At 41.4% G+C, this 25,854-nt stretch overlaps 1 protein-coding gene across 6 annotated transcripts in view; it reads left to right on the forward strand.

Annotated features, from left to right (window-relative positions):
• The window catches only part of pde10a (phosphodiesterase 10A), a 57,083-nt gene that overhangs the window by 4,462 nt on the left and 26,767 nt on the right, over nucleotides 1-25,854 (forward strand). The window contains exon 1 of one of the 6 annotated variants that reach the window (XM_085800415.1): nucleotides 15,879-16,265. The exons of 4 other annotated variants lie outside the window; for them this stretch is intronic. In XM_085800415.1, the coding sequence (XP_085656541.1) occupies nucleotides 16,202-16,265 (64 nt within the window). In that variant the 5' untranslated portion in view covers nucleotides 15,879-16,201. Of the gene's footprint in view, nucleotides 1-15,878; nucleotides 16,266-25,854 lie in introns of those variants that run through there. One more of the 6 variants, XM_085800416.1, reaches the window with a different exon arrangement.

Genomic DNA, 25,854 nt, shown 5'->3' on the forward strand with positions numbered 1-25,854 from the left:
TTTAAGACTTCATTATAAACTCCAAGGTGCAGTGCGGGACTCACAGTAAACATTATGACTTCCTCAGGCCTGCGGAATTGTTTGTTTGCACTGAAAATGTGACCTGTTTGCATCACAGTCTTTGGCTGCAAGTCTTTTTGGGCCCACGCCCAAATGAGAGTTTCCCTTGGCTAACACGGTTGGAGAGCCGGGCGCTTCCTTCCCCGACTGTGCCTGGCATCTGTGTCTACTTAGGGGGTACACACCCACTGAACGCCTCCCACTCAAGATTCTGCCATCCTGCGCACTTTGGTGCAGGCTTGGTACACTCTCTGAAACAAATACAGGTATGCGTTTAAAGGAAATGCCGATTTGAAACAGAATTGATAGAAAAAGTGATAAAATGAATGAAATAATTGGCATTCGTTAAAATGAATGATTGATTTGTGAAGGATCCAGAGGATATACTGCGCTTGAATCCTTTAAACCTAATGTCCTTGAAACCAAACTGATTTGGTTTTGTGATACAGTACATGACGTATTTGTGTATCATGAACAGAATCTGAAAATTAGGACCAGCCACCGTGCTGCTGCTGTCGCATCTCCATTCACTGTCTCCTCTGAGTGTTCAAGCCCGTACTTTCTCATGGAGATCGTTTTTGTTCGCTCAGATATCCACAGCGAGGCCAGGAGAGGAGGTGTAGAAACAGAGGCATTGAGATTCATATCAGGGCCACAAAGCGTTTTTTGTCTTGCCTCTTGGTGTGCAGCCTGGACCTGTCGATTACAGGGCCACTCCTGGGCCACCCAGCCACCCATCAACCATCACTACAGGTAGTCAGCAGCCGTGCAGATGCCCAGCTCTCTGCCATTACAGTAAGATACCAATGCAAAGGTGGCCATGAAGCTTGATCTCTGAATGCACTGCTGATTCAAATAGTCTTTGTTCCTCGTGAGAGTGACATTGTAGTTTTTTTTAGATTCCCTGTTTTGGCTTTTAACACTCAGCACTGAAAGACAGGATACACAGGGTGAAGGGCGTTTGATCAAACTGTCAAACTGTGGAAATTGTAGTAATATTGTATATGGCTGTGTGGACACCCCAAACAAAATAACAACCAAAGTGAGAATTTATTTGTGGTGTGGACTGTTCTGCTTCAGTGGACATCAGTATACTGCAAATATGAGGAAATATGGTCATATACAAATAAGAGAGTCAAAACATGTGTTAGGCAACCTACTGTATTCACTCTCAACTATAATAGTAATTGATTGATTTAATGCAGCATTACTTGGCGCTGTGGAACATCCTACAACACTGACATTATCACAAGATGTTTTTAGATGATGCAAAGCAACATCAGTGTTCATTTGGACTGATGTTTCTGGCAGCTCAGTGATTACAAATCCATTAGTACATTTCCCCTTTTGCTCCATTTTGGTCTCCACCATCTCCTGAGGGGAAATACCTGGCTCCTGAGCTGCTATCAGCCTGTCTTTAAATGTGCCTGCTGGCCAGTTTGTCATAGCTTTTTTGAAGTTTACTGCTGGCAAAAGAAAAGGGTAAAGTTGTGGAACAGTTTTGTAATCAAAGGCTGAGCTGAAAGACACTCAAACGTACATTGTTCATAAAAGAATATAGATTACCCTTATAATAGTACTGTTACATACTACAACTGTTACCAAAGGAGACAAAAAGTGGAATGATTAAGTTCATGTGGTGGAGATTTGACCGTGTGAACTTTGTTTTCCCGCATCAGAAGTCTTTGGAGCAAATGGATGCCATATATCGTCTTCACTGTAACAATGAAGGCACCCCCAACTCATTAACAAAACGTCAAGAAGAACATTACAAAATGGCCTCCACACACAGGAACAAAAAGGCCCTGTTCCTATGAGACAGGAGATCAGTTAGAGTTTCTCTTAAAAGTGAATTCAGACCACTGAGAGAATAGTTCCACATCTTGTGGACGGGTTTGTCCTCATAGATTAAACAGAGGAGCAGCCCAGCGTCATAAGCAGGCATGGCTTTCCAGCGGTGCACCATGTGTGTCTCTTTAGCTTGGCTTTGTACCCTCGATGCTGAGAGACTGAGGCTCGCAGGGGCCATTTGCCATCCTCATGACGCCACAGAGCCTTTAGTGTGTAAACCACACGCACAGCCTCACACACATTCAAACACTCACGTATCCTCGCACATGCTCTCATCCACGTTTTTCTCGAAGACAATGTCGTACAGCGGCTCACAGCTTCAGGCTTTGAGGCCTGAGCTGTAGACGGCGCTTGTACAAGAATACCACTTAGTGGTCTCACTGTGTACTGCAGGTCACAGTATAGAGCACACAAAGGTTTGTGCAGGATAGTAAGAATACAAAATGTCCTCACATCATCATATTTGCCACATGTTTTATATCCATTTAACTGATCTTTGACCTCTCTTTAATCTGCCAAAGGTTAGATCTTCCATTTGTGTACAGACAGACAGACAGACAGACAGACAGACAGACAGACACTAGGTGGGGCTAAAGTATAAAGATGAAACGCAGCGAGCAGCATCAGGGATTTTACCATTGAAAATATATATTGAAGATATTTCTCCTTTTTCTCTTCTTTCACCGATTATTATTTGCAGACTTGCTGATACCTGACACAAAATTCTTGATTTATTTGCTCCTTTATTTGTCAGTGGAGCTGTTATTATATACTGTATATATATATTATATATATATTTTTAATTATTTATTTATTAATTTTTATATATAATTATATTGTTGTTACATCACACACAGGTTATTAGTTATCCGTTTTACAGTTTCAGTGATGGTTGACTGCTGAACAAGGTTAAGCCTCATCACTAACATATTGAGTTGAACAATTAGATTATAGAATACAGTAAAACATATTACAGCTCTTTAAAAATTCAAACAATGAATGTTTTGTTATAGTTTGAAAACGAAGTGTGAGGAAAGGACAAGGCTAAGTGTGTGTGTGTGTTCGGTTCATAAATGGATTGTGTCCATGTATTATCACTAAACAGGCAGACCTGACATCTGGCTGCTTGGACGTCTTGGCCTGCTCAGATTGACAGGCCTGTACGTCAGCACCCATATTTCTCACCTATGATTCATACTGAATTTGTTTGGCGTCTGATGAGGGCTGCAGGCCGCCAGCTACCGACCCCCCTCTCCCCACCACTCCCCAAATTCTTTGAGCTCAATATGGAGCTCTCCGTCTGTCTTTCTCTCTCTCTCTCTCACTGTTTTTTTCTTTTCTTTTTAATTTCTTTCATAAGGTACAAAAACAACTGCTAGAAATTAAGCTTAGTAACATTTCATTGTGCGCAAGAAAACACATTTTTGGATAACAATGCAACTCAATTGTTCCAGGGATATATTAGTTAAAGATTTTAATCACAACCTGTTTTATTCATAGCTATTGTTGAAATAAAACTGAAATAGAAAAAAAATCTGTCTTTACTGAAAAAAATCAAACTTGGTGAGTAGGCTACAAACTGAGCAAGGATCACATGTAAAAATAAACAGTGCTGTTGTGTTAAAGATAATTTCCTGTTGGTGCGTCCGTGTGTATAATGCTTGCACAAGGGCCAGAGTCAAACAGCCGTTCGGCGAGCGCCTCGCTTCATATACACTGTACACCGTCAGCAGAGATCCACTGTGACAGGCTGTGTGACATCACTCAGCTGTGAGCGCTGACGAGTGTTTGGTGGTTAGAGAGCCTCAGTTTGACCAGGACAGCGTTAGCATGACCAGCACATGTGTGTTTATCAAGCAACGTGTGAAGGAGCGCAAGAGGGTGTGTGTCTTTTGTAAAGCCAGTTGTAGCTCATCTTTAGTGCGTGTGTGTGTGTGTGTGTGTGTGTGTGTGTGTGTGACGTGTGTGAGGTATAGAGCAGGGTGATGGTTTGATGTGGAGCGAATGAGGTCATGGCTCATGGCTCATGTCTCCTGCCTGCGTCATCACCTATAGGATGTGACTCCTGCCAGATGAGCTGCAGCTACTGCTCATGCTTTTTTTGAAGCATTAGCATAAGAAGCATGCAAAGAATAAAATATATAATAAATGAAATTTAAAAAAAATGTATAATAAAAAAGAAACAGAGCTGTGGCGCAAAGCTAAATTTCACTGATGAGAGAAAATATAGATTGTAGCTGAAACAATAGAATAATATTTGCAGCTGTGTAAAGCTTTATAAAGGTGTGTTCTCAGCACATGGTGTCTTCATCATAAGTACATCTGAAGACACACATTTGACCCCCTTGTTTTGCCTGCAGTTTTTATGAGATTGCACAGTGAAGCATTTTACATGGCCGTGTGACGTCAGCAAAGCCAATGAGCACTGTTTGTTTTGTTTGCCCCCCCCCCTCCTCAACAGACCTCTGACCACATGCTCATCATCATAATCATCCTCTAGAATTACGGATGTGATAATCTAGGTCAGAAGTGGTGCCAACAGAAACACTGCCCACTAATCTAAATAACCAGGATTTGCATGTGTGAGAGATGCATGTGTGTGTGTGTAAACACTGGACAGTGTTCGTCAGGGAGAAAAAAAAATTAAAAGTATATGTTTTTGAGAATTAATTTTCTTATTCATGAAAGAAATGAGGCTGTTTATTTAATCAGACCTTTTTTAAAAAATTTTAATATGGATTTTATCACAAAATGCTTTGATTAATCTGCATTTTTGAGAGGAAAATCTTAAAGAATTAATTTTTTTAGGAGCACTTCAGAGCTAATCCTATATACATAATTTAATGCTGTAATGATATATAGAAAAAATAGAACATATTATATAATGCTGGACCGGCTGCTTTATTAGTAATGCATCCTTTGACACTGACAGAAGAAAGACATTTGGCCATCAGGATGTATGCTGCAGCTATTTAAATATATTAGCATTAGCGCATGTTGCATAAGGTGCAATGGATGATGTAAGAAAAAAAACTGTTGCTTTATGAGATTGTAAAAGTCATCCTTCATTTTCAGGACTGTATTTTTTATTTGTTTATTTTCACAAATCTGAATTTAGAGAACAATCTTTCACTGTGGTTTTACTTTGAAGGGAATAAAATATGTGTCTGCTGTTGAGCTAATTTAAATGGCATTGAATGCTGCGGTATAGATGTGTAATGCACATAAATTACATTTTACCGTGTGTGTGTGTGTGTTTGAATGTGTGCATGCATGTGTGTGACAAACGTTCAGGCAGGCATAATTTGTGCCAGCTCTGTGACGTAGAGGACATGAGGCCCAGGCGGGTGCTGTGAGTGGCAGTAACAGCATCTCCTGCTCGAGCCTGCCCCATCTCTGACTTCATTGGCTCCAGCTCTGACGCAGATACACCCACCACCCCCCTCCTTACCCCTGCACACTTCTTTCATCACGTTTTTTTTTTTTCACCTATTTAAATGTTTTTTGTTTTTGTTTTTTTGATTCATGTGCTTTCTGCAGCTCCCTCCACTGCAGCGCTCCACACAGCTATACACATCACATATCTGCACCACCTGTCCAATGTGGGCTCTCTGAATATGCCTTCTCTGTTTTGTCTCTCCTGCACTGATAGGAAACCTTATCAGCATTTCTTTCATTTATTTCCCGCCATATTATCCACGTTAATCCTCTCTCCTTTTGAATTTAATTGTGCAGTTCGAGGCTCTGGATCGCAGTGAGCCACTGAGAGCATTAGAGGTGTTATTCGTCCACATTAAATTTGTCAGCATGTGGCAGACAAGCAGAGGACGGCTTCCACTGTTTCAGTCAACAGCTGCATCAGAACTGTTGAAATGCACAATGAAATATGTTCGTCAGGGATCACGTCATTACATTTTCTCCATCAGCTGCACCGTGCAGTTTTGTTATGCACAATCATGAAGTAAAAACACGTTAAATAAACACACTATTGAAGGGAGACTTTGTCTGTTGTGCAACATTTGTGTAAATTTTGGATGCCTTATCACATTTGGCATAAAAATATTTCTGTTGTTTAAGTGTTTCTTATAAATGAATAAAGTTCATAATCTAGAAATAATTATTCGTAAAGGATTTACAGTATATACCTATATTAATGAATGTACAAGTTTTATAATTAATGTATATCCAAAAACTAAAATGTATTAATACATAAACATTTTTAATTAACTAATACCCAAAGGTGTAAGTTGTAATTAGAGAATGGAAAGAAGAAACGCTGGCACATTTTTGGACAGTCTCTCCAAAATATGATGAAACCCCACAGTAGTGAGTTAGAAGGCCAAGTTTTGGTCTAAAGAGCCATAGTTTTATACTTTTAAGCCGTTTAATGAGATGCCAGTTGCCATAGTTGTAGCATAGTTGCTCATTTGAGACGTCTGTTCCACGTTGTCTGCTACCAGTGAGTCTGATGCTCTGAATTTAGGCAGAGGAATTCTGGCAGTGCTCTAAATTTACAAATGCTTCTTTTTGCAGTCAGAGTATGCTCTGCTGCTCTGAGTGCTGCCTTACAAACCTACGTCTATAATGTTGTGTCTTGCTTCTTCTGCTTTTTTTTTTTTTTTTACTATCTAGAGTGACCCGCTTCAGGTTGCAATGATGCACAGGAATACCCATCGGCTTCCAGGGGTGCTACAGTTTGCTTTGACCTCTGACCTCCATGTAGATAAATAGGGAAGTGATGTGATCAAACATTCTCTCTCTGCAGGGATTAGACAATTAATTATTCAGAATAGCATCTGCTAATAAAATGAAACATTCATCTGTATCAGAGATGTCATACTTCTGGTGCCTCACAGTAGATAACCATAACCACATGGTACAGAAGCATACTATGTACATTTAGAACATGAAATTACACTAGCGATGTGTCATGTGTTGCATTTTCTCATCCCATGTTTTACTTTTGTCTCTGGTTGTCTGCTAAATTTAACTTTTCTTTTCCAACTTGTTTACTGCCTTCTGCCATTACTTTGTTGAATTCTCAGCTGGCTTGAAGCTGTAGTTTTTAGTACTGTTGTTGACAATGTGTTTTTATGTATATTGCCCTACTATTATATTTTTGTACTTTTATCTTACCTGATCTCAATTTTGCACTGCCTTGCACTTTCCTCCTCAATTGTGCTTGTGTATGTGATTGTGGTGCGGTGGTCAGCTGTAGAAACTGAATTGCCCTATGGGATAAATAAAGTAATCTCAACTCAACTCAACTACTTCTCAAAAGCCAAATAAATATTGTTAACACCACAATCAGTGAAAAGAAATAACGGTCTGCAAAATGACTCCAAGCTGTCAGGTCAGGTTTTTGGATTTCATTTTACTGTAAATTATTTTATTTTTAACCTGACAAAGCTCCAACTGGGATTGAAACATTGTCTTGCTGAATAGATTTTGTGGTTTGGAATTTTTAATTGCTTTTCGATAAACTTGCATGTTTATAAGATGTACATATACTGACACCACAATTAGACCATCTAAAAGTACATTATCCTATTTTTTGTATGGCAGGAATAATGGCACGAAAGCTTCTAAAGTAGACCAATATTATGACAGGTAGTATATTCTGAATTAGATGAATTCTCATCATAGTAAATACATGAATGATCCATGAATGAATCCTAACCCTAACCCTGAATGACTGGTCGTGAAATGGAGCACTGTAAAACTGTCACCTCTTTTTAAACTATTGCCTTATTTTACTTCACTGGTGAAGCTTAAATATTTTTTCTTATTCATTGGATATGATAATATTGTCCTGCCTAAATTAATATTTGTTCAGTGGGAAAAAAGTCCCATTGAACAAACATTCACCACTTGCTCTCAGTTTAACCTGGTTTGTCTAAAACCTGTGGTATACTGTAAACACTTGTCCTTGTCCTTGCCCTGTCAGACTCTGCTACAGCAGTGCTGCAGTGTTAGCATGAATTTGGGGATTACATTCATATCTTAATCAATAAAATCAATAACTAAACCTGCAAAGACTAACCATAGTCTATAATTATTCGTCACGATTGACCTGATTCATTTACAACAGGTATTGACAAGCGTCAAGATAGTCACAAAGTTCCTTGAAACAGAGTTTAGTTTATGTGGGCATCACATCTGCATCTGCTTCCTAGATTAATACATTTGGTGTCTGTGTACTGTAATTTTGCAAGTTACAACTTTTGCAAGTGGTTGTTGTGGGTTTTTTTTGTTTTCCACTGGCTTGACTGATTGAAACATTGTTGGTTTGTGGTGTGTGCAGTGTGTGCTCTGCATAGGATCAATTGAGTTTACATTATAAACAGTCACATCATCATTTTCGAGTGATAGCTTTTCAGGAAGATCAATTTCACATGTCTCACTAAAAGTGTACAGTATATTGTTGAAGAGAGACTATTGAAAGAACTCGTACCCAGAAATAGACTCTGGTATTGAGTATACATTACCTTCATTAAAACAGGTTGCATTAACCAGGTAGTCAGACTAATCAAGCCACGTACATATCCATTAATGAAATTTCACCACTCCTAGTTCTTAAAGCATCGTTGACAGATGGAGGGTAGTAGAAACGGAGAGCATCCTGATCTACCATTTTGGGGGTCCTGACACTTTTGCTGCTGATATGCTTTGCTGTTAGAGCAACACGGCTCTTGGCAAGAAACTGTAGATGCAGGGTCTCCAGAGGACTTCTTCATAGTGTCGGAGAGAACTGCAGAGGAAGCAGATCAGCCAGCACAAGCCTATATCACATAATACACAATAATGGAAAGAACTGGACTGTGTTTCATTTAATCAGCTCCACCCCAAATGAAAGTTAGGGCCCTCATCCTCCTCAGGTTACTTGAGCATGCTGTTACTGTCAGTGAGTCCATAAAAGGCAACTTTCACCAGTTCAGCCTGCTTCCTGTTGACAAGCCAGTGCTGCGTCTCTTGCAGTAGGCAGCTGAAGAGCCAAGTTTTATTAGTGGACACTTGCCCTTGGGGATGCAACATGTAGGCCTAATCCCTGCTTTGTAATCTACACTGTTCTTTCACTGATGCGACAATGCTTATATCTGATGTAACAACGCTGAGAAAAAAAAAAAGCCTGTTTTTAGTGGTTCCACTGCACGGGACTCTTAATTTCCTGTCACAATGTTTATCACATGGAAGGAAATCCTCCAAAATACAGCTGAGTCACTACATGTGGCATCTAACTGTGGGCTTAGTACTTCATGGACAAGATGTTCATATCGACTCCTGCCTATAGGGGATGGCGCTTTGGAGATGCAGCTAAACCTTGTGGTTCTCGTAGGGCAGCATATCTGCAGCTGGCCAAAGCAGCTTCTACAGAATGGATTATTTTGGCTGCAGTACTGAGGAGTAGGATGCCCACTTATATTTTCCATTAATGTGTACTTTTGAGAGTTCTGCTCTACTTCCAACTTTACTGAAACAAAGAAGAAACCATCAAAGCTTCTACTGGGCAATCAAGAGGTTAGGTCTAGTGAGACTAACCTCTCCTTGCTCTTCTCAGTTTCCTCGCGTCCTTGTAGTCAGAAGTATCACAGATGCTAAACCTCTTAGATATCACAGTTATAGTGGACCCAGATCAGATCCCTCTGACTTTTTAAGAGACATATCCTGGACTAGATCCACAAACCTGGACAGTGGCTGTCCAAGTGACCTGACTGATGCACCATCATGCAATATGCAATAAAGACCGGGCCAAGCTAAAACTTGGATGCACTGTAGCATCCCAACAATTCGTATGCGCCCAGACAGACAGACAGAGGAATGAACTCAGCAGGCGTGTAATGCTGAGAAGAAAAGCCTTCCCACTTCTCTACTCAGGCTTTCTTGTATTGTCCCTTGTGGTAGTGGTCACCATTTCATGGGAACAGAAACAAATGATTGATTTAGCTAGCGAGCAACAAGCTAATGTAATGATGGAAATACTTTAGAGCACTGGCAGCGTGAAAATAGTGAGCATGTAGATCTGATGAGTGTGAATGAGTGAGGTGCGACTCGAGCCGTACTTTCTCTGTTAATCACTAACATGTCAGGCAGGAAAACGCAACATATGCCCATAATTACGACCTCAGCATCAGGCAGTCTATTTGCGAACAGATGGACAAATAGTATATTTGACAAACAGTATGTTTGTCTGTAACAAAATACGTCACATAAGTTGCCATAGACAATGTCAGAAAAGGTGCGGGGCCTGAGCGAGGGGGGGCAATGAGATTAATGGCTCTGATGTCCTAATGATGTCTTAGAAGAAGAAGAAGAAGAAGAAAAAAAACAGAAAGAGGTTCAGAACATTGAGCGATAAACAAAGATGTCATCTTTTCTCCTGGGAGCGTGAGGATGTCTGAGCGAGCAACAAACCTTTCCTCTGGGTACGTCTAATATACTACAATCTGACAACAGTTATTCAAAATGGCAATTATTAAGACGACAGGAGGGCAGGTAATGATGTGCTGTGATTTGTGTTTCCATTAACCTAAATTATGCACCTATCTCACATTTGTCCTAATGGATCACAGTGCAATGACGTCCATTGACGTCATGTTTGAGATGATCCGCATTGCAGTCGCATGCAAATTTGTGCATGCCAGGCTTTGTGTAAATGTGAAGCTCCTTTTTTTTTCTTTTTTTCTTTTTTATTGTTGCATTTTCTGACAAATAAGAGTAAACAGAGGCAGTAATATGCTCACTGGTTGTTGAACTAGTTGCAAGCCAAGCTGTGAAGATGTGCATAACTCCCTCAGCCCCCCAGGGACCCTGTATTTTCATGGGCCTGCCTCTGACGTCAATGCTCCGGCTGTCCTGTGGATTGTCAGAACAGACTATTCAGTTGGGGGGAGGGGACTGGAAGTCTCTGTGGTGTGTGTCTGCCGCATGTGATGTGTGTGAGTGTGTGTGTGTGTGTGAGAGAGAGAGAGAGACAGAGACAGAGTGTGTGTGTGTGTGTGTGTGTGTGTGTGTGTGTGTGTGTGTGTGTGTGGATGTGTGTGTGTGTTTGTGCCTACATAGATGTAAGTATGCTCCTGTGTGTTCATGTTTGCGTGTGCTTGCATGTGATCTGTAAATGTTTCACTTACATCTGGGGCGTGTGCAAAAAGCTTGTACAGTGCCTTGAATGAGAAATGTGCTTAAGTGGATGAGGTCTGTAATGTGGGGGTAGGGGGTAAAGCTGTGTGTGAACAAGCGCACACACGTCTGAAGATGTGCAGCTCTTACGTTGGGAGACAGAGGCCGTAGTCATCAGGAGGATGTTTGCTAAAAACAGCCGAGAGGGGAGAACAGTTAAGCATGGCTGCCGACCACTTCACTCTTCAGTCAGCTGTTGATCCCCCGGCGGACAATAGTCAAGCCACTCTTTCACCAACAGCCATAGAAACCAACTGCATGTGACACACACACACACACATCTCATATTAAGACAGATGAGATTTCAGCGTCTTTCATCATCACTTTTTTGATTTCCATAAATTTCCCTGTAACACACATGTGATCCATTCACAGATGGATATGGGATTTGGTGGCAGGATAATGTTGACAGAGAAAAGAGTGCACACTGCCTGTCCAAATTGATACAGATCAAGCCAGATAGAGAGCCCTGGCGGACATTTTGAGTTTTTTTTATGGGAGGGGGGTCTTGTGGTGCTTAGTTCATTTATCCCAACTGTATCCAAACAAATAGAAAGATACTGTGACGCAGAAAAATCACAAAATCCATCTGTTGACCCGTCTGTCTGCTTGTGATCTATCATTGTATATTTTTACATGATTCTCTGCCCAGCACAAAAATAGGTTTTACATCTCAGCATATGTGCATTAAACTATTTCACAGGTTTTGCATATAAATGTATGATGATTTTATAAAATATGATGCACTCTTGGAAATAAAATAAATTAACCCAACAAATAAAAATTAGACCTGAAATCGTTACAGATCCTCAAATGTGGAAATTATGCTGCTTTTCTTTTGTTGTTTGTCTAATACTAAATAATTCTGGGGCCTGGCTGAGGAAAACAAGTAGGCTAATATACAGATGTTAGATGTCACATTAATGCATAAATAAAACCGGTGATGCTTTATGTACAATACAATTCTACAGTATTGTATTTTACTTTTACAATCTATGATTCCTCCACCTCTGCCCAGGACTGGATCTTTGTCAGACCTTTAGCGTGATGAAAAACTATACAGCTGTATATTCTTTCCACAGTTTCAAATTAAAAACATGTCTCACACAATCTTTGTATGTGGGGGTCAAAGTAGCAGTTTGATGAACTACTCTTGTACTTGCTGCCAGGCACCAACCAACAATGTGTCCCTTACAAAATGCTGCTCGCTTTGTGCACTTAAAAATAGTACAGGAAACATCTGACTGCTCAGGATTTGCTGGTATCTTTGTGTTGCACTTGTGTCTTTCTCCAACCGTCAATATACAGTATGACTCCTGTGCCGCATATACACAAACACACACATTAAAATATAATACACATACTCTGGAATTGTGCTCAAGGGTGAAAATAATTACAGACCACTGTGCAGATAAAACAACCATCATGTTCTATTCATGCTTGTCTTTAATTTCTTCTAATCATTTGTATCACTGATGGAGTAATATATTAGAGCTGAGCTTCGTCCTGATCCAAGTGGACTAATTTTAAACAGACATCGGTTTAATTTGACAGGTCAAGCTGGTCAGTTACTTCCTGTTATGTAATAGTTCTGCAAGTTCTCTGCCACTTTGGAGAGTGGTGGATCAGAAGGGTTCACTGGTGGGTCACAGACAGAGTCGTGGCATCCCTTGTGATCTACCGCATCTCTCTATATGTTCTTCATCCATAACCGTCTCACATAAGCTCATAAACCTCTAGTCACGAACTTCGCAGGAAACGTCTTCAAGCGTTTTTTTGTCAGTCTGAATTTCTGTGTATAAGTTAGTTGAAGTGCTGGGAGGAAGTGCAGAAGGTGAACGGCTGACAGAGCTCTCTGAACTTCAACCCAGAACCCTCTCTTTGATTGTTTTCATCATTTCATTTGTGGTTATATTGCTTTTACAACCTCTTTTCTTTATTCTCATTAGAGCCTTAATTCAGAATAAAATCTGATTAATATTCAGAGCATTAAAAGCATGCACATAATAAATTTAATGTAGATATTTTTCAGGTGAAAATCTTAATGGCTGAATTTATCTACAGTATATCTCATTCAGAAAGATAAAAGAAATCCTGGGCATATTATAAGGTCTTTCAAATGAACAGAATCAGGTAATACTCTTACACTTGGAGAATCAAAAGACATCGTGTATATGAAATTAGGTGTTTGATGTGTTACCTTCAGAAGAAAGCAGTCTCTACATTGAGGGGTTACTCTCATGGGACTAAAATGGGAGGAAACACGACAGAGTGTGTCAGACAGAATCCATTATGTTATACGTGACCTCTGAATGGACCAGCTGCTCGAGAGTGTAGGAATGCCTTTGATTGATAGCGCAAATGCTGACGTCACCTACCATAGCTCCCACACATCTCTCTCCTCTCTCCTCTCTCTCTCTCTCCCGATATGATCAGTATGTAATGCTGCGGCCAGTCTGGCACGCTTTGTGCTGTATCATGTTGCTGACTCAGAGCTGTTCAGGTGCTCTGTGAGCACTGATAACACCAGCGCACATCGACAGAGGTTGTGAACCCCAGGAGTTCACTTCATTTGGGGCCTGATGTGGGATCTTCACTGAGACTGTTCACACAGAAAGAAAAAAAACGATCTGTTATTTAAACCATGGCAGTTCACATGCATGTTGATAATTGTTGACATTTTGTACATGTAGAGTGAACTGAGATCTTTATGTATGCTGTATATTATGTGTAGTTTGTCGGTTTATGGCTCGAAATGAGTTCCATGTCAGGATTGTTTTGCTCTACCAATGTCCTGTAAATGAGTGATGTGCCTCTTTTCTACATGGATATTCTTAGTGGAAATATAAACATGAGTGGTGATGCATTCCTTGGCTGGTTTTAAGGCAGAAACTGTGCAGTGTGGCCTCGAGGACGTCAGAGAGAACTCAAAATGATACAGGAAATCCTTTGACATTTTAACACTTGAACTATCTAATCTGACACTGGGATGATTCTGTGGCCGCTAACGTTAAATGTACCATTTTCTACTTTGAACACTGTAGAAGCTAAATGATTGTTCATCGCTCTTAGAAATGTGCATCTGTGTGTTCAGCTTCCATTGTTTTCACTCCAGATTGCCGGTGCAGGATGCAAAATGTGCTTCTGGTTGACCTGAATTTGAGGTTAATTTGATTGTTTTTATTATTATCTCTATGAGACCCGATATTATTATTATCATTATTATCATTATAGGATTATAACCCCACGATTCTGGTGAGCAAGTTTAGTCTAAATATTTCAGCTGCACTGCAGCTGTGCAGTCTTTGCAGTGATTTGCAGAGTTAGGCGTTTGCTGAAGGAATGTACTGTATTGATTTATTTTATCATGCCCATTCAAGGCGATATTTACAATTATAATTTATGTAAATGTACGACTGAGTTTGGCCTGGTGAAATAAATCAATTGAATACATTCCTTTTGTAAATGCAAGTCTCTGCATATTTTTGAAATCAGGAGGTGAAATATCAACAGTGATTCAGAGAAAGTGGCATAAAGACAAATTTTCATTTTACCTCAGACAAATGAACCTTACGTAAAATCCCAAGCTAGACAAGGAACTGATAGACCTTGGTGTGGTGAGTGTTGAAACTGTAACTCCTTGCTTGCTCTCACATTGTTTCTGTTAAATTAAATAATCTTGCCCTATGCTGCACCATGATGAAAGTGTGTCTTTTAATGTTTGGTATTTATTTTCATCCAGGAGATTGTGTGTTTGACGCAGGTAGTTGTTGTCTGGGTGCCAGGCTTTAATGGAAGGCAGATCTGAATGAAGGTGCTGGTGGGCTCAAGCCATTCATAAAAATGTGGTTTGGTAGAGCCCAACCTAACACTTAATATACTGATACATATTGATCCCTGGTTCTAGCTGTCAGTGTGCATAGGGTGGTCTGTGGCAGCTCTGGGACCTCCGTGGCAGGGAGGAATCAGTGCCTTGCTAAAGGGCACAAGAGCAAGACGCTTAAAGCCTTGTTCTCTACACGCGGTGCTGTTCATTATCAGTCAGTTCACGCAGCATCGGACGCTTCATTGCTTTGTCCTGCCATGCTGTAAATTTGGAGGTTGTCGCCGTCTCCTCCTTGACCACTGAGTCGTAGATCAGGAAACAGCAGCGTGTCTCTGCTGAGCGCTGGGCATATGGCTCGGCCCCTTTTACGCAGCCAAATTCAGGAACAGGAACAGCACTCAGCAGCGTCAAGAGTGCGCTGCCCAGACGCGTCAATATGCTAAAACACCGGAAACAACGACAATGTCCCATTCAAATTAAAATGCATGTCTTGGCTTGTGGAAGAAAAAAACCCTGATCATTTTCATTTTACTGACAATTTGTTTGTATCAGTTAAAGATGATGTATGTATGCATTATGCGCCCTTTCCTGGTTGTGGGTGCATTTGTGAACAGCTTTCATGAGAAATCCGCACACTGCCGAAGTTGCAGACCCACAGACCTCGAGGGCTGCACGAATGTTTTTACTGAATAAAACTCCTGGAAATGGTTGTGAAATCAACTAATGGTCTTGATAAAATGTGATTTTAGTATATATAGTGTTAGAAGGCATTTTACACGGCACTCGCTATTTTGGGGGCTTTTAATTTGAAACCAATCCGAGGAAGTCGAGCTCTGTCGTTGCAGTACACTTGACATTGGCGCGCTCTCTCTCCCCGTGTGTGTGTGTGTGTGTGTGTGTGTGTGTGTGTGTGTGTGTGTGTGTGTGTGTGTGTGTGTGTGTGTGTGTTTACTCCCATTTCTCTGTGTCTATGCGTCGTCGTCCCTGCTCCTCCAGTCTGCTGCTGCACATCCACAGCGGAGCCACCACGCCGAGGAGGCGGACCGACTGTAGCTACACCTCGGCCAGCGGTGCTGGGTTATAGCGCTGGTGGTGGGGGGGTGGGGGCAGCACACTGCTCTTCTTGCCCTTCCTAAAACCGTGCACAGCCTCAAGCACTGAGGACACCATCACCTCAGCGCGTCCTGGAATAGTTTTGCTTTTTTTTTGCCCAGACGCACCAAGTTGCAGCTGCAGAGGCGCACTTTTCTCCGTGGCTCCTCTCTCCTCTTGCGCTCACAATCCGACATGGAAGATGGTCCGTCTTCAACAAGCTGTTTCAGAAGGTTAACGGACTGTTTCTTGGGTGCAAGTAGGTATTTTTTATTTTTTATTTTTTATTAACATTCAGAATGGACAAGACATTTACGCATAGAATACAGACCGTGTTGAATTAACAGTAACAGGGGAGCAAATCACAAAAACACTGGTATATTTGGGATGCGTTATTTCTGCTGGTCCTGCAGGCGGACGTTATTTGCCCGTTTGTCTACTCAACTTTATGAATGACCGATTGATAGCTGATTTAGATGGGTGGGGACTTCATTGGTGGGGAACCAGGCAGGACTGCAATTCGTCAAATGTAGCGTGCGTCTCCTCAGTCTTCTTCTTTTCAGGGTTTTAATCACAATTTAGATCAGATTCGTGAATCCCGTCTCGGATCTGAGCTGAGTCCGGTGTGTCAGCAGTGCTGCAACAAGACATGTCATCAGAGAGCGAAGCGAAGTCTGAGCAGCAGGAGCCGGAGTGAGGAGAGAAAGTGTAATGCTGCTTATCCCAATAGAAATAAATCCTAAAATACTGCAGAAGAAAAGGTTAGGTGGCCTAAATATAACTGTCAGAATTAGCATATTGTTGTTATTATTATTTCCTATAACTAATAATATATATAGGCCACTGTAGGCTAATACTAGCTCTTATTCCATAGTGTCCTACACTAATAATATCCTATTCAGTTTGGCTCTTATGATAATTTATTTTTTCCTTTATTGTAGATTTTGTTAATACACATTAGAAGCAGATATCCTAACAATTTGATATTATTCTCATTAAATAATTTGTTACAAATTAATTAAATTGTTACAAATGATGAAAAATACAGAAAAAAAATCTGTCACTAAATTAAATATCTCCTGTATGCTTCTATAAAATACTTAATTTTCCTTTGCATGTCAGAGCAGTTCAGTGGTGATTTCCAGTCCACATTTTGACATTCATCTGCTGTTGTATCTTTGCAATGTTGCTGTGGGAACTCCAAACTTTATCACTTCTGTCTTTCCATAATTCCCGGTGTCTGTCTGTCTTGTCTGTCTGTCTGTCTTGTCTGTCTTGTCTGTCTGTCTGTCTGTCTGTATGCCACATGAATTATTCCGTCAGTGGTTCCAGTTGTTTCAGTGGCACCTCAAGTGACCTTTAGTGGCAACCCTGTAATAACAAGTTAGTAAGTTTGGGGCCTGGGATACTGAGTGATGCCAAAGTACGCACATAGCAGTAAACTGCAGTCATGGAATGTATTATTGAGGTACAGTATGTAGGTATCCTGCCCTCACACTGACCAAAAAAGGACAAGAATTTCAGATTTCACAAAGCCTTCAAACGTTTTGAATTTACAAAACAGCAGTGGATGTGAAAAGTCGACTGCCTTAAAGTAACATCCACTGAGCTGAATACTCATCCTTTTTTTGACATCATAAACATGTCATTCACAAATATGTTGACCTTAGAAAATACATATCATCCACTGTTGTTTCCACTCCTGTCATAGTTTGGTGTTTGTTTGAGTATCGTCACTCACATTTATGCTGTTCAGTCTTTTTTTCTTTTCTTTCAAATGCTGTACAGCTGTCAATTAATCTGGGTTAAATATAGGATTAACTTGACACACTGTTTGCCTTCTCATTGCATGTTTCCCTCTGATTCGTGTGGGATCAGGAAATAATTTGATTATGCTCCATCCAAGGCTTTGTGACAGTGATAAAAACACCCGAACACATTCATTTCTCAACTAGAATACAACTCGTTATGGGCTCTGTATGTTTTTACAACGCTGTTGTTTATGGAGAGTGCTTTCTACAAAGATTCCATGTATGATAGATGACTTCAAATGTATCCAACAAAGGGTAGAGGAGGGCTTTTATTGTGGTGAAAAAGTGCGGTTTTGTTTTCCAGCCACTGATGGTATGTTTATCCTCCTATCATTGTTTGTCCTTTCTGAAATTGGACTGGTTGTTGGACTGTCCAGTTGCTCCCTAGAGAGACAGACTCCAGTTTGTCAAAGACAACATGTTGGCTCTTTCACTCCCTGGTTGCTCATATAATTCTCAGCAGTGACTTGGTCCTGGGATATTATAGCTGTTTGTAGCCTCACGTTGTGGGAAAATAAATAGGCTATGCATGCGCGTGTTTGTGTGCATTGTTGGTGGATAGTTCTGGTCAGTATCAGAGGTCAGTCTGGGTCACCCTTAATGTGATCTCCCAGGCATTTTCAAACCCAATTGGTTGTCGACGAATTGCTTAACTCAGTGAAGAAGGCTGCATTGTCAGGCAGGAAGTGCTCACGCTGGACATTTCCTGTCCCACCGCATGCCTTCTCTCTCGCAGCGAGGATTTCTCTCAGCACTGTCACAGAATATGTAAATACATAACGCACCTGATAGGACTGCCTTATGAAAATTAAAGCCTGATTGAAATTTGAATGGCTAAATAATTCCAGACTGGGCTGAACACATGCCAAATAGTTTCTCTTTGTGATTTGTCTTCTGTGTTTATTTAAACTTTCAGAAAATTCAAGCCAAAGAAAATTAGCTTGTTTGCGGTTTCAACCCTTCTTTTTTTTTTTTTTAATGTGAAGATCTGTGCAGGACTGGATCAGCGCCAGGGCACAGTGCACGATCAGAGTGGGGAAACAGATGACATTCTCCTCAAGGCGTCCGTTGACCCCTCGTCAGCTTGTCGTGGGTTGGTATCTGAGGGGATGGGAAAAGGCCACATGCATGTAGATTTCTTTACAACTTGTCCTCGTGTCAGGGCTCATAAAAGAACACTGCACTGGAGAAGACGCAAGGAATCTGTGGTTCTCATTACCAGGTCCCAACTGGCCCCTCTGCAGAGCGGCTGCAGAGTTCAGCATCAGTCCAGATGTGGAGCGGGGAACATGACCCCTGATAACTGATGTGGCTCTGGGGAAGGAAAGCAGAGGGGGAGGTGGGGGGTGGGGGGTGCAGATGCAGCGCTACATCAAATCACCGGTTCGAGCGAGATGCTGACTCTGAAGCAGCAGCTCCAGCTTTACTGTTTGCAGCGTTACAGTGCTGCGTGATCTCCCCACCTCTGGCTGTCGTTCAGTTTCCTCTCAGTGAGGGAAAAGCACAAGAAAGTTTGGAGTTGAAGGTCGACCTGCAGTGTGTCTGTCTGTAGCTGCAGTTAGAGCGCTGCCGCCTGCCTGTGACCACACTATTCGGCTGTGGATCAAGGGACATGCCTTATCTACATCTCAGTTTGCCATTTATAGCCCTTACCCTTTACGTCTATGACCTGGACCATGGAGGTGGAAATAATGCAAATTACATTTCCATGGAAATCTCTCTCTCTCTTGCACTATGTGTGTGTGTATGTGAGAGAGAGAGAGGTGTGAGCTTGCATGTTTGTGCAGTGGTGTTTGTTTTTGCCATGTGGAGGCGTGTCTGTGGAAGTGATGGGACTGCAGCTTAAGTCCAGGGCGAAACAGCGTTTTCCTAATTTGACACTTTTTCACTGACTGGTGCATTGATTTAGCCACACCGGCCACCTCACCCTTGGCACTCCTGTGGAATGTGGGGAGTGTGTGTGTACGTAGATGTATGTGCAGTGCTCACCTGTACACACACACACACACACACATTTTCACGGGCACAGGCTCAATGAATAAATGAGGTGAGCAGTGGGAGAGGAGTCAAAGCGTTTTCATCTTCAGCGTTAGCTCTTTTTTCCCTCTTTGCCGCTAACTGAATGTCAGTCTTGGACGCTGTGCTCCAGCCCTCCCATAGATAAGATAAGAACCACATGCTCTTCCCACCTCCTGGCAAGGGAGTCCCAGGCGGACCTGCTGACGCACGCACCCTGCAGCAACCCCCCAACCCCACCCCCTTTTCCTGCCTCAGCCTCATGTCAGGAGAGTGAAAAGTAGTACCTTGGCAGCTTGCCCTTGACTCTCTGCCAGAAGGAGTGCGCTTCTAGAGAAGTGGTCTTTTCCCTTTTTCTCTCATGTGCATTTTTCATCTATGTGTTGCAGAGGAGGAACATCTTGCTCGCTAAACACTCGGCGCTGCTGTTGACAGTGCTGCTCAACAGGACAGGAGCGCCGGGGACGCACGTTCGCCTCCGTTACGGCACTGTCTGTCTGTCAGTCGCACATGATAGCGAACTGCTTCATGGGAAATAGAAATGCATGATGGAGATGGGTGGAGCTGGTTGTTGTCTTTAACAGCTCTCCATCTCTTCATCTGCGCACGTGAGCTTATTGTTTCAGATAAAGCAATACTTTCCTTTTACAGTACCTCCAGGAATGTGCAAACCTACAAAGCAGGAATGAGACAATTCAACCAGTCCTCATATTGTTTCAACCTTTGTGTAATTCCTAAAGTATTTCAGGAAAGAAAAAAACAAAAATGCACACCACTAGTGAAATGAACTCACACTTCACCCTTAGCTACAGTAACCACCTTCCTGCCAACTGAGTCAATGCCTCATCAGGGTTCTCTCAGCTGAGCAGCCTTGTTAAACAGCCTCTACACCTGTGGTGTAATGTCTGTTGCACCAAACAAGCTTCAACTGCCAAGTCAGACTTCACCAAGTGTTCCTCCACACCTCACACCAGCCCACTAGTAATGAAGTGTCTGGGCAAAGAGTTTATCTGAATGAACCTGACAGGCAAGATTTAGTGCACAAAGTGTCCCAAGCATGTTCAACTTCGGAGCTAGTTTATAAACTACCTTCACTTTTTTTTTTTTTTTCTGTTATTTTTTGGGGAACTTTTTGCCTTAAATTTGACAGGACGGTGAGGTGGAGAGGGAGGGGGGTTGACACACAGGATTGACACACGGATTCAAACCCGTGGCTGCTGCTACTAGAACCAAGCCTACATGGTACACACTATTGGGTTCAGCCACCGGGGCAAACCATACCAAATACGTATATATTTTTATTATAATATAATATTATATGTAATGATAATAATAATATCAAAGATGTCACTGTGTGCTGGTAAACCTCCACATCACATTCATTTCTTTGCAGTTTTATGACATCTTATAGACAAAAGGATTATTCAGTGAATCAAAGAAAAAAAAAAGTTTAAAAAAATGAATTCCCCTACATAACAGTGAGACACTGATTGCGCTGCTTTGGGTAAGAAACTTGTGATATGTGGGTGAGGTTACTCTCATCACTGACGTTCATGTTGAGAAATTCAGATTTTAAAATAGAATCCTTTGAAGAAAAGAAGTAAAAGAGGAAGCTGATCGGTGGCTGGAGATGTCTACTGCAATCACCGTCACTGTGCCTGGGCTATCAGATGAAGACTGAGGGGTTGACATGCAGCGTGGTGTTTCTGTGCTGCTTACAGTGACGGACGGAGGTTGTGCAAGCGTAAATCAAACAAAATGTTAATGGGAAAATAAGAACAGTCTTGTGGACACAGAGAAATGAGGCCTTGCTTACTTCATGGTGGTTTTGTTTCATAAAGAGATGTGGAGTCAGAAGAATACACTGGGGTTTTCCTCTTGTGTACCATTGATAAACGTTGACCTGCATTGTCCCTGATGCTGATGTGTGATACCTCACCACAACTGATTGAGTGTCAAGTTTCAAATCCGATGCTGATTTCAACACTTTAAAGTTGTTGTGCTAATACAATGCATAAAAAATATTTATTCAAAGCACATTTTATTATACGATGGAGTGAATTACTTAACAGTTTACAGCATCTCTACAAGCCATTTACTTTTCCATATAAAATCAGAGCATGCCTAATTGATTTCCTTAATAAAAATTCTCATAAAGTGGAATTGTTACTCTGGAGAATTGACTATTTTGATGCTTTTTCAGGATGTTTTGATGCCTGAATTTCCATATTAGCAGCACAAACTGGTGCTGTCTGTGAGCGCATTCCCAGTCAAACAGGAGCGTGCTCATGTTGAGAGACCCAGACGGACTGAGACTGGTTTGGCCTTCCCTTCCCAGTCCCAGGGTGTGGTGTGCTATAGTCAAGATAAGTGTTATGCAACAATACCTCACTGCATGAACTCAGGCTTCAGTTTTTACACAGGAAGCCCAAGTCTGAGTCAGGAACCAAAATCTCTGCCAACTGGGCTACAGCCACTCATAAACATACTGCACAACAAACTACTTCCCGCCTATACGTTTGTCGAAAAGGAGCAACTTCATTGAAACACAGATGTGGGAAGTAACTAAGCTCTTAAGTGCAATCTCAACATGTACTTTACATGAATGTTTCTGTTTATGCTATATTCCTATAGTTCTGTTTTTATCTCCTCCACATCTATAGTAAATCGAGATTTTACATAGAAACATGATGAATGCATAAAATGCAAAACATTGTTAAAGACTGAAATAGTAGTTTCCAACCATTTCCAACTAAAGTAGTGTGAAGTCACAGTTCAAAGGAGCTGCTTCCCCCCTTTAAAATGGATCCATGTAAAAAAAAAAAAAAAAAGTTCAAAGGCACAAATTTCATAAAAAAGCAAAGATTAGATTTTTTTTTTCTTAATTGCTGCCCCATTAATCCTCTCTCAACCCCCAACATTTATCATGCGACCCTATGAAGATGGCCTGACCCTGAGGTTGGGAACCACTTTACTAAACCAGCTCTATCTCCACCAACAACAGTAAAATTCGACTCATGCATGGATGCATCGGTGCTCACAGTCTAAACAGAGTCATATATAATAAGATATCAGTCACAGGATGTTTTTTCTGCATCACTGGAACTTTTATTTTTGATACTTGAAGTAGATATTTAACTTCAATAGGATTTGAGCGCAAAACTACTTTACTTGACTGGCCTTTTAAGTGTGATAATGAACATGTGAAGTAAATGGCAGTCATCTCCTGCCACAGGCTTTGCACTGCCAACAAAGTACACACAGTTTAATGTTGTATCTGCTCACGAATAAAAATCATGGACTGGATTAAGATTTATATTTTTTAATATAACGAATCTTCAAAAATGAAGCTGTTTGAAATCAGTTCGGGCTAGACATGTCAAACATGTTTCCTTATCACGATATCTGTTAGAAACAAATGAAAAATATTTTATCTTATCTTGATGACGCCATTGTCTTCAGCAGCGTCGGCCCCAGTGGGAAGGAAAATATCACTGTGGCTTTACAAAATAAAAGCAAAACGCTTTGGTCAAACCAGCAACCAAGCTGTTGTTCATACCACGGCTCGCTCTCTCTCGCTCGCTCTCTCTCCTGATTGAGTGAGCACATGTGGTTCCCAATGGGGTTAACCATTCTGGACCACAGCATGTGGGACAGATCTGGCTGCACCTTTGATTAGCCGCCGTAGTCGCAGGCTCGGGACACTGACGCATATCCCACAGCTCTGAGTGTCACTGCGGTCACATTAGGGTGAGCTGCGGCTCTAAAGACTTCAGAGGAAATCAGAGGGAAAGCCTGTAAGGTCGGCAGAAAAGTAGCAGGAATGTACAGGAAAAAAAAAAAGTGCCATCAATCACCATCGTGCCATAATATAGTGGCTGTCAGATCAAACCAGTCATTCCTCTGGTTTCTTTTTTCCAAGGCACTTCAATAGAGATTGACGACATTTACATTTTGTTTTCCTAAACTGATACAGATAAATACATTTAATAGGTCAAGATGCCCCCCACTGGATCACCTGAACTAACTGTGGAACAGATTCATTAGTCATTCACTGAAAGAAATGTTCAAATTACTTCAACAAAATGTCAAAATTATGTAACTTTGATTTGACATTTTCAAACATCTTTGCTCTCACATTTAGAGGAAGTCGACCCCTGAAGGTTTTCCTGTCATGTGGACTGTCTTCCGGTAATACATCACATTATTGTATTACATTGTGATACATCTGCCCTGCAAGAACTCAATTAATGCATCAAGATAGCAAGATACTGTAAGTTCTGGAGGATAAGTCTGGTGATAGTCACACATACCATGAAAAGACCCAAAGAAACATTGAAGTAATCCCAGTAACAAGTGCTGTGTGTGTTCAGCTGAAGCCTGATACAGTTGTTGCTCTGTGCAGTAGAGCTCCATTGTTGACCAGAAACTAATAAATACACATCACAGAGCTGCACTGGCTGACATCCTCCTTCATTCTGATGAACACGGTCGGGCACTGTAGTTTATTTTGAATCAATCCCAGAAACACCGTCTTGCCAACTGAAATAATCAGCAGAGCTCCAAAAGTGTATCAATCCGCAGCTGAAAATAGTCCCCAGCGAATGCACTCTGACTTCTGTTTTAATAATGTTTGATATACAACGTGCGGTACTCTGCCCTTTTAGAAAATGATTTTTCCTGATTTTAATAAAAAGCATATATTCATAACTACTATTTCGATTTATGTCTTGAGCAGGAAGAAATGAGCTTGGAGCTGACACACAGACAGGTTGGGGAAGTTGGAAAGTACTGAGAGACAGACTGGTCCTGTTGACAAAACCAAAAATGTATGGGTAGCCTTTTCTTTTAGGAAATTACTGGGGTATTAGTTGACATGTACGAGCCATATATTACTTTAATGAAAATTTTGTTGTACTTGTAGACAGTTAACTGTTGAGTAAGAGGTCCTAAACTCCCCCTTTCCACAGTTCTTGCTACTGTGGACTCAACTCTAAGCACAAGGGTGTACCCACAACACTGTTTTATGAACCATTATATGCCCCCTGCAATATTCTTATCAGTGCTGTTTGTTTTTTGCCCCATGGAAATAGGACATTTGACTATTTTTGTTGATGTGCACACATATGATTCCTAAATAATTTTCAGAGCCGATCGACACAAAACTTGTATTCATAAATTCACACAGCCTCCTTGTGTTTTCTTTTTTTGTGGTGTCACCAATCACAGTGCCTCCTTTGTGTGTCAGATAGGACAAAGTCGTACGGGTCTTTTGCAGTGCTCCCATTTTACTCCTCTCTGTGTGTCTTTCTGTCCCCTGCAGCTCCCTTCAACCCCCCTTAACTTTCTCTCATTTATTAAGCCGTATTCTGCCGATGTGCGTCAGAGCTGGCCAGGAGTCTCGTGAGGCGTTCCGCTCCTGAAGAGCTGTGTCTCGTGTCTGGACAGCGTCAGACCGCAGCGTCCTCCACCCCCCAAACTTACCCCCACCTCTGTTTCCCTTATTTGCCTGCAACCACCACAAGCCTCCTCGACCTCCACACACACACACACACACACACATAGACGCGGCACACACGCTGAGCAGATGATCCATCGTAACTGAAGATCAAATTATTTGTTCTGGGGGAATAAATCAAAGGTCGTAGGTAGCTGCTGACTTTTTTACCGGAGTCAGGAGCACTTTGATGCTCAAATTAAATTGGAATAAGTTAAAGTTTTTCCTGAGATGCAGGTTTGAAACGCTCTTTATTGACGCACATGAAGTTACCTGCAGTTTTAAGTGGAATGGATAGTCGTATCCCCTGCAGCTGGTTTTATTTTGTCATCTGGCACAAAGCTGCAGTCTGTGCCACCCCTCATGTACTTGTTTTGTTGTCCACAAGCAACTGTAGCCATTCTCTAACCTGATATAAAGGATTTCAGACAGACGCCCCACTTAGTAATATTTTCATGCCGTGTGTGTGTGTCTGACAGCAGAACACATGCCTTCCAGCTGCATGTCCTCCTGTGATTCATAGT

This window comes from Trachurus japonicus, chromosome 15, assembly GCF_045865225.1.
Source record: "Trachurus japonicus isolate A0001 chromosome 15, Traja_1.0".
In the NCBI taxonomy this organism is placed as follows: domain Eukaryota; kingdom Metazoa; phylum Chordata; class Actinopteri; order Carangiformes; family Carangidae; genus Trachurus; species Trachurus japonicus.